Here is an 8,468-nt window from a genome sequence, read left to right as displayed (position 1 = left end):
AGACACCCTGTTCAGCTGTGAATCAACATCTCAGTCCAGGCACTCTGAGCTGTGGTGTGGACCCACTGTGTGTTTCTCACTCTTTCCTGTCTGCCACAGCTCAGCCATTTCACCCTTTTTGAACAGTTGCAAATGCCTCCCTACTGACCCAAGGAAATTCCCCATTGGAGAAGTGGTTTCCCTGTCAGATAAGGGACGTTTCCCCAAATTCGACAATCTCCCTTCTGTTTCAGATCCCCCCACCCTAGGGTGTGGGACCTGTCCCTTTCCTTTCTTCTGCTCCTCTTTCTCCATTTTTTTTCTCTGTCCTACCTGGTTATGTTGGGATCTTTGCAGTCCTTTCTGGTGTCTGAGGTCATTTTCTGGTGTTCAGCTGGTTCTCTGTGGGAATTATTGCATCTTTTGCTGTATTCCCAATGCATCTGCAGAGTGGGATGCATTCCACGTCCTTCTACTTCACTGCCATCTTTCTTCTCCCCCATCATAAGGTTTTTATCTTTCAATTGGTTAATATAATGTATCACATTGATTGATTTGCATATATTGAAGAATCCTTGCATTCCAGGGATAAACCCCACTTGATCATGGTATGTGATGTTTTTAATGTGCTGTTGAATTCTATTTGCTAGCATTTTGTTGAGGATTTTTGCATCTATATTCATCAATGATATTGGCCTATAATTTTCTTTATTTGTGACATCTTTGCCTCGTTTTGGTATCGGGTGATGGTGGCCTTGTAGAATGAGTTTGGGAGTGTTCCTCCTTCTGCTATATTTTGGAAGAGTTTGAGAAGGTAGGTGTGAGCTCTTCTCTAAATATTTGAATTTGCCTGTGAATCCATCTGGCCCTGGGCTTTTGTTTGTTGGGAGATTTTTAATCACAGTCTCAATTTCTGTACTTGTGATTGGTCTGTTCATATTTTCTATTTCTTCCTGGTTCAGTCTTGGAAGATTGTCCTTTTCTAAGAATTTATCCATTTCTTTCAGGTTATCCAATTTATTGGCATGTAGTTGCTTGTAGTAGTCTCTTACGATCTTGTGTATTTCCACAGTGTCCATTGTTACTTCTTTGTTATTTCTAATTCTGTTGATTTGCGTCTTTTCCCTTTTTTTCCTGATGAGTTTGGCTAATGGTTTATCAATTTTGTTTATCTTCTCAAAGAACCAGCTTTTAGTTTTATCAATCTTTGGTATTGTTTCCTTCATTTATTTTTTGTTTATTTCTGATCTGATCTTTATGATTTCTTTCCTTCAGCTCACTTTGGTTGTTGTTGTTGTTGTTTTTCTTTCTCTAATTGTTTTAGGTGTAAGTTTAGATTTTTTATTTGAGGTTTTTCTCGTTTCTTAAGGTAGGGTTGTATTGTTATATACTTCCCCCTTAAAACTATTTTTGTTGGGTCCCATAGGTTTTTGCTTGTTATGTTTTCATTGTCATTTGTTTCTAGGTGTTTTTTTGTTTCCTCTTTGATGTCTTCAGTGATTTCTTGGTTGTTTAAGAACATGTTGTTTAGCTTCAATGTGTCTGTTTGTTTTTTTTTTTTTACAGTTTTTTTTTTCCTGTAATTCATATCTAGTCTCATGGCGTTGTGGTTGGATAAGATGCTTGATATGATTTCAATTTTCTTGAACTTATTGAGGCTTGATTTCTGACCCAAGATGTGATCCATCCTGGAGAATGTTCCATGTGCACTTGAGAAGATAGTGTATTCCATAGTTTTTGGGTGGAATGTCCTTATAAATATCAATTAAGTCTAGATGGTTAATGTTTCATTTAAAGCTTGTGTTGTCTTTTATTATTGAAACTTTTTCTATAAACACTCATCTAAAGCTCATGGTTGGTATTCTCACCTTCCAATGATTCAATCTGCATCCCTTCAGCCTCCATGATCTCCTGCATCTTATTGTCTACACAATTGGCAATTTATTCTATTCTGCCATGCAAAATCTGTTGTATTACTGTATATTTCACCTATGTAGTGATTGGGTAAAATTCGGTTGCGTAAACATAAGGCTGTTTACTAGGACCACCTTCACTCCTGGAAAATCCTCCCTCACCTTTGATGGAGATCAGACTGATTCCAGAGCTGCCTGGTCAGCTTCAGGTTAGGTCTCATCCCACTTGGTTAATTCAGACCAGCTTTCAAGTAGGCTATGATTCAGCCTCACCAAAGTCACAACTTAAATCTCCCATCCAATTCAAAACCTCACCCATAGCCACTGCCTAGCTCAGGCCTGATTGGGAGTTTTGGGACCCACTATAGGGAAGGGGAGAAGACTGTCACTTCACTCTTTATCCTACCCTTTTCATCCTGATACTTATGGATCTCTCTTCCTTCTTTAGTTTACTTGAGTTGGAGAAGGAATCCTGGAGGTGGGGCAATCTGTTGAAGAGTATACATCAGTGTCATGGATTGTTTGAACCCAACATATTTAATAAAAAAACTTAATCTTTACTGAATCTCTGTTTTTTTTGTTGTTGTTTGTTTTGGCTTTTGTTTGTTTTTGGTTTTTTTGTGCGTGTTTTTCTTTTTCTTTCTTTCTTTCTTTCTTTCTGTTTGTTTTGTGCTCTGTGCTAGTGTTTATGTCTTTGTTCTTTGTTTCTGACACTTAGCCAGGTTTGGGTCTGTTTCTGAGTTGCACATAGCTGATAAATTATTCTTTTTAGTGGCTGCAGCACTTTAGAGTCTTTTTTATTTTCTGACCATTTGCTGATGTGTATTAGAAAAATATCCCTGAGTAAAAATTAATCCTATTTATTTGAGTTTGAAATTTACTGTTTTATTGAGCCCAGACACCGAAAAATCCCATGTTAACTTCTAGTATTATGTTCAGTAGAAAATGTGAGTGGAAAGGTTATGGTTATTGCCTTCCAGAATATCAACCACTTTTGTATCATAGAAATCCTATTCTAAAATTCTTTGATTTTTGAAGAAAATTTTTGATGGCTTTTATAAGCCATATTTCTCCTAAAACTAGATTTACTCATTAACTCATTAACTAATGGGTTGAATAAAATCTTTGAAATATGTTCATTTGATATTGAATGGGAATTAGTGTTTTTAACCATGAAAAAATGAAACTTTGTCAAGCTCACACAGAAGTGTTATATGATTGAATCCCTCCCTTTACTTAGCAGTTTTTAAGATAATAAATTAAGAAAAACATTTTTAAACATATGATGACAGAAATGGTAAATGGACATATTCAAAGAGGAAGAATATTTTACAGAAATATCCTAGTTAATGACACCATGAAGGGCTGGAGGGTCAGGAGGGCAGCGTTCCAATCTGGAGCCCTGTATCCTTGGTGAACTGACTCCACTACCTGTAGAGGGCTGCTCTCATTATTCAGTTGGGTCTGAAACCTGGTCTTTATCAATGCAGCAACACCAGTGTTCTGTCATCTCCTTGAAGGAAATGGGCCTGAAGTGGAAGAAGGGGAGGCATAGGAAAGGTAGAGAAGAGAAATTTCCAGGAGAAAGAAAGATTCCTCTAGAATCTAGACTAGAATCTCCTAGTCTAGAATTTCCTCCTATCCTTTGAAAATAAGAGTTATCTGAGGTGCTTGGGGACTCCCCATCTACAGCAAGATACACCTGTTGCCTTCTACTGACCTCTGGAGAGGTTTTGAAACAATGCATTAATTGGTTAAAATGGGAAGAAATACATCTGAAATAAGGAACTCAGAAAAACATGAAAGAGAGAACTTTGTACTAAAATCTTGGCAGAATCTTAAAGGGTTAAGAAAAAGTCCTTCTCAACCTAAATTCCATCTATAAATGAATGGCTAAAGATGTGGTACATTGATACAATGGAATATTACTCAGCCATAAAGAAGAATGAAATAATGCCATTTGGAGCAACATGGATGGACCTAGAGATTACCCTACTAAGTGAAGTAAGTAAAACAGAGAAAGGCAAATATCACGTAATATCACTTATATATGGAATCTAAAAAAAATGATACAAATGAACTTATTTACAAAACAGACTGAGACTCAGAGACATAGAAAAGAAACTTATGGTTACCAAAGGGGAAATATGGAGGGGGATGGATAAATTTGCAATTTGGCAGTAACATATTCACTTTACTATATAACACAGAGAGATCAATTTGATGCTTGGTGATGACTTAGAGGTGTGGGATAGAAAGGGTGGGAAGGAGCCATAGAAAGGAGGGGATATGGGGATATATGTATAAATATAGCTGATTCACTTTGTTGTACAGCAGAAACTGGCACAACAGTGTAAAGCAATTATACTCCAATAAGAGCTTAAAAAAAACCCCCCAAAACAAACGAAAAAACAAGGATCTACTGTATGGCACATGGAACTACGCTCAACATTTTGTAATAACCTGTAAGGGAAAAGAATCTGAAAAATAATATATATATGTGTTTATGTATAACTGAATCATTTTGTTGTACCCCTGAAATTAACACAACATTGTAGATCATCTATACTTCGATAAAAAAATATTAAAAGAAGAAAGTCTTCCAGAAACAAAAAAACTATAGCACAGAGAGGACATTCACCTTCACCTATAAGGGTAGAAGTGTGGGAGTGGGCTGGACCAAGAGGGAAGGGACTGTCACTGGGAGCTAGTGGAAAGGTCTCACCTGAGAAAGAGACCTCTGGGTCATCAAGGTCTAGCTCTTGGCTGAGAGATTTTATTCTCTGCCACCCTTTGTTCTCCTTTCTACTGTGACTAAGGAATGTTGCTTCTGTTTTCACAAATCCCCAGAAACCCCTCACCTGCCACATCTTTGTCCCCAGTCTGCAAATTAAACTCCAAGGGAAGGGAGTCTCTTGCAAAGTTCTCTGTTCATCTCAGCTGCTCCAACAAACAAACTCTCCCAGGGGGACATGGAAAGGAAATCTGGGGAGTGAGGGCAAGGGACTTAACCAGTCTGAGCCCCAGTTTCCTCGCCTGCAAAAGGGACATAATGACGTTCACCATGAAATGTTTGTAGTGACATTAAACTGAGTAGACAATCAAGTCATCTCCCTCATAGGTCCTAAGAATCATAGTTACTGTTAGTGTCACTGCCCTCCCTTCTCTCCAAGTCTGAAAACAGAAAACAGAGCAAATGCCTTGCTGTGGTTTGGTCTAACTTCCAGAACCTAGTTCTGTCCTCTTTCCTGTCTCTGCATGTAACCAAGAGTATTTTTCTCACAGAAAAATATAATTTTGTTGCAAATGTGTATAAGAGCTGGTACATAGCTTAGCTAGTTGAATACAAGTAATACCAACAGTTCAAATAAAAGTGTTTCAAAATAAGTTTTCAAATAATGGATCTAATTCTTCCACTTATATTTCAATCTTAATCCCCCAAAGGAGAAACAGTATTGTCAATTTTGCTGTTTTAGAAACTAAAACAAAAAGTGGCTAATTTTGCTGGAGGATTGTGTATATATATATATATACACACAATATGTATATAATATGTATATATATAGTACTTTCATGTGAATTTTCTGTGTCAGGCACTTTGAATACACCAATGAACAAGTCTTTGCTACTTTCTTCACGAATCTCACTTTATTCATGAATAATATAAAGACTTTAAGAAATCTTTATAAAGTTCTCAGTTACATAGGGTGACATGTGAGCACTCTGTAAGAGAAATTTACTAGCTTTTTTTTTCTGGTCATCTGGAAGCATTTCATCTAAGACACTAGTGTGAGATGATATATTAATAGGATTAAAAAGTATAAGTATATACTTTTTATAGTATATCTATTTATACTTATAAGGAACATAGCAGGGTGTCTAGCACATGGTAGGCTCTAAATCAATGGTAGAAATTAGCAGTAAGAGGAGTTCTCACAGATATAGAGAAAACAGACCTGTGGTTGTATTGGAAGGGCAGGTGGGGGAGGCATGGATTGGGAGTTTGCGATTAGCAGATGCAAACTATTATATAGAATGAATTAACAACAAGGTCCTACTGTATAGCACAAAGAACTATATTTAGTACCCTATGATAAACCATAATGGGAAAGAATATGAAAAGGAATATATATATACACACATATTATATACATGTATAACTGAATCACTTTGCTGTATGACAGAAATTAACACAACATTGTAAATCAACTATACTTCAATAAAATAAAATTTAAAAAACAGTTAAGAAGTGCAACTTGAGGCATTCTCTGAAAGTAGAAGTAAATCCAGTTTTAAACAATAAGTGATAGCAATCCCAGAGCCTACTTCTACACAGTGCTTGAGTTTACAAAGTTTTGTATTTCATTTTAATGTGTTTTACAAAAGAATCAGTCCAAAAAGATTGGGAAGGAGGGAAGCTGGTGTTTTACCTGAAGTATAAAGTATTACTTTACAGTTTAAGAAACACCTCCCCAACACTTCCGGTATCATGGGCCTCATTATTACTATTATTTTATTTTATTTTTTTGGCTGCATTGGGTCTTTGTTGCTATGAGCAGGATTTCTCTAGTTGCAGCAAGTGGGGGCTACTCTGTGTTTGGTATGTGGACTTCTTATTGCAGTGGCTTCTCTGTTGAGGAGCATGGACTTTAGGTGCGCAGGCTTCAGTAGTTGCAGCACATGATCTCAGTAGTTGTGGCTCACAGACTTAGTTGCTCCTTGGCATTTGGATCTTCCTGGACTAGGGATCAAGCCTGTGTCCCCTGCATTGGCAGGCAGATTCTTAACCACTGTGTCACCAGGGAATTCTGAGCCTCATTATTAATGAGAAAACCTAGACTCAGATAGAATAGATTATTTACATAATATCACAAAGCCAGGAGGTGGTAGAGCCTGCACAGGACACCCTGGCCCTTCAGTGTTGGTTGACAATCCTGCAACGGCCCAGCCCCTTCCTCAGGGCTCCCATCACCTCCTGGTTCCTCAAGCTATAAATGAGGGGGTTGAGCATAGGAGTAAGGACCGTGTAGAAGATAGAGACCACCTTGTCATGGCTTGGGGCACGGTAGCGCCTAGGTCTCAGGTAGATGAACATGGCTGCCCCATAGAAGATGGACACAGCTGTCAGGTGGGAGGAACAGGTGGCCAGAGCCTTTTTACCAGCCTGAGCAGAGTGCATGTGGAGCACAGCCCTCAGGATGCGAGCATAGGAGGCCACAATGATGGAGAAAGGCAGAAACAGCATGAAGACACAGCAAGCAAATATCATGTTCTCAAAAATGGATGTGTCTATACAGGCCAGCTTCAACAAGGATAACATCTCACAAAAGAAGTGGTCTATCTCCTTCAAGCCACAGTAGGGAAAGGTCATTACCACCACCATCTGGATCAAACCATCTGTTATTCCAAAGGCCCAGGAGCTCCCAACAATCTGAAGACACACCCTCTGACTCATGAGGATGGGATAGTGGAGTGGGTGGCTAATGGCCACATAGCGGTCATAGGCCATGAGTCCCAGCAAGAGGCCTTCAGATCCCACAAGACAGACAAAAAGGCCTATTTGTATGCCACAACCCACAAAGGAGATGGACTTCCTGTCAGACAGGAAGTTGACTGCCATCTTGGGCACATTGGTACAGACCAATATGAGGTCCATGAGGGAGAGCTGACTGAGGAAGAAGTACATGGGTGTATGAAGTCGAGGATCCATGTAGATGAGGAAGATGAGGAGGACATTCCCACAGAGGGCGATTGTGAAGACTATCATGACTGCTGAGAAAAGAAGAAGGTCAGTTGGACTGTGGGAAAAGATGCCCAAGAGGACAAAGTCATCTGAGGATGACTGGTTCAACTGTATCTCCATGGCTCAGCTGATGTTCCTGGTCACCTGAGAACATGGACAAAAATATTGGATTGACTGATGTATCTTTATTGACAGGAAAGTCATAAGGCCAACAGGGAAAAGAAATGATTGGTTCCCAAACTGCTAAAGAACAGTGAGGTCTTAGATATAGAGAACAAAGTAGTGGTTACCAGTGGGGAGAGGGAAAGGGGGAGGGGGAATGTAGGGTGGGGACATGAGAGGTAAAAACCATTAGGTATAAAATAAGCTATAAGGTATTGTTCAATGTGGGAATATAGCCAATATTTTATAATAACTTTAAATGGATATAACCTTTCAAAATTATGAATCACTATATCATATACCTGTAATTTATATAATATTGTACCCCAGTTATACTTCAATAAAAAAAAGACGGACTTCCTAGGTCGTGCAGTGGTTAAGAATTCACCTGCCAATGCAGGGGATGTGGGTTCGATCCCTGCTCCAGGAAGGTTTCACATGCCGTGGAGCAACTAAGCCTGTGTGCCACAACTATTGAGCCTGTGCTCTAGAGCCCATGAGCCACAACTATTGAGCCCATGTGCCACAACTACTGAAGCCCACATGCCTGGAGCCCGTGCTCTACAACAAGAGAAGCCATGGCAATGAGGAGCCCACACACCACAATGAAGAATAGCCCCCCGCTTGCTGCAACTAAAGAAAGCCCGCTTGCATCAATGAAGACCCAACGC

The 8,468-nt window shown here is 39.1% G+C and overlaps 1 protein-coding gene across 1 annotated transcript; it reads right to left on the bottom strand.

Moving 5' to 3' along the window:
- Positions 1-6,807: 6,807 nt before the first annotated feature.
- On the bottom strand, positions 6,808-7,755 carry LOC130836679 (olfactory receptor 2V2). Its single transcript, XM_057709105.1, has one exon. It carries the CDS (start codon positions 7,753-7,755, stop codon positions 6,808-6,810), a length of 948 nt encoding a protein of 315 aa, XP_057565088.1.
- Positions 7,756-8,468: the final 713 nt, after the last annotated feature.

Source organism: Hippopotamus amphibius, chromosome 15 (assembly GCF_030028045.1).
Source record: "Hippopotamus amphibius kiboko isolate mHipAmp2 chromosome 15, mHipAmp2.hap2, whole genome shotgun sequence".
Classification (NCBI taxonomy): domain Eukaryota; kingdom Metazoa; phylum Chordata; class Mammalia; order Artiodactyla; family Hippopotamidae; genus Hippopotamus; species Hippopotamus amphibius.
This window is presented reverse-complemented; position numbering and strand designations above follow the sequence as displayed.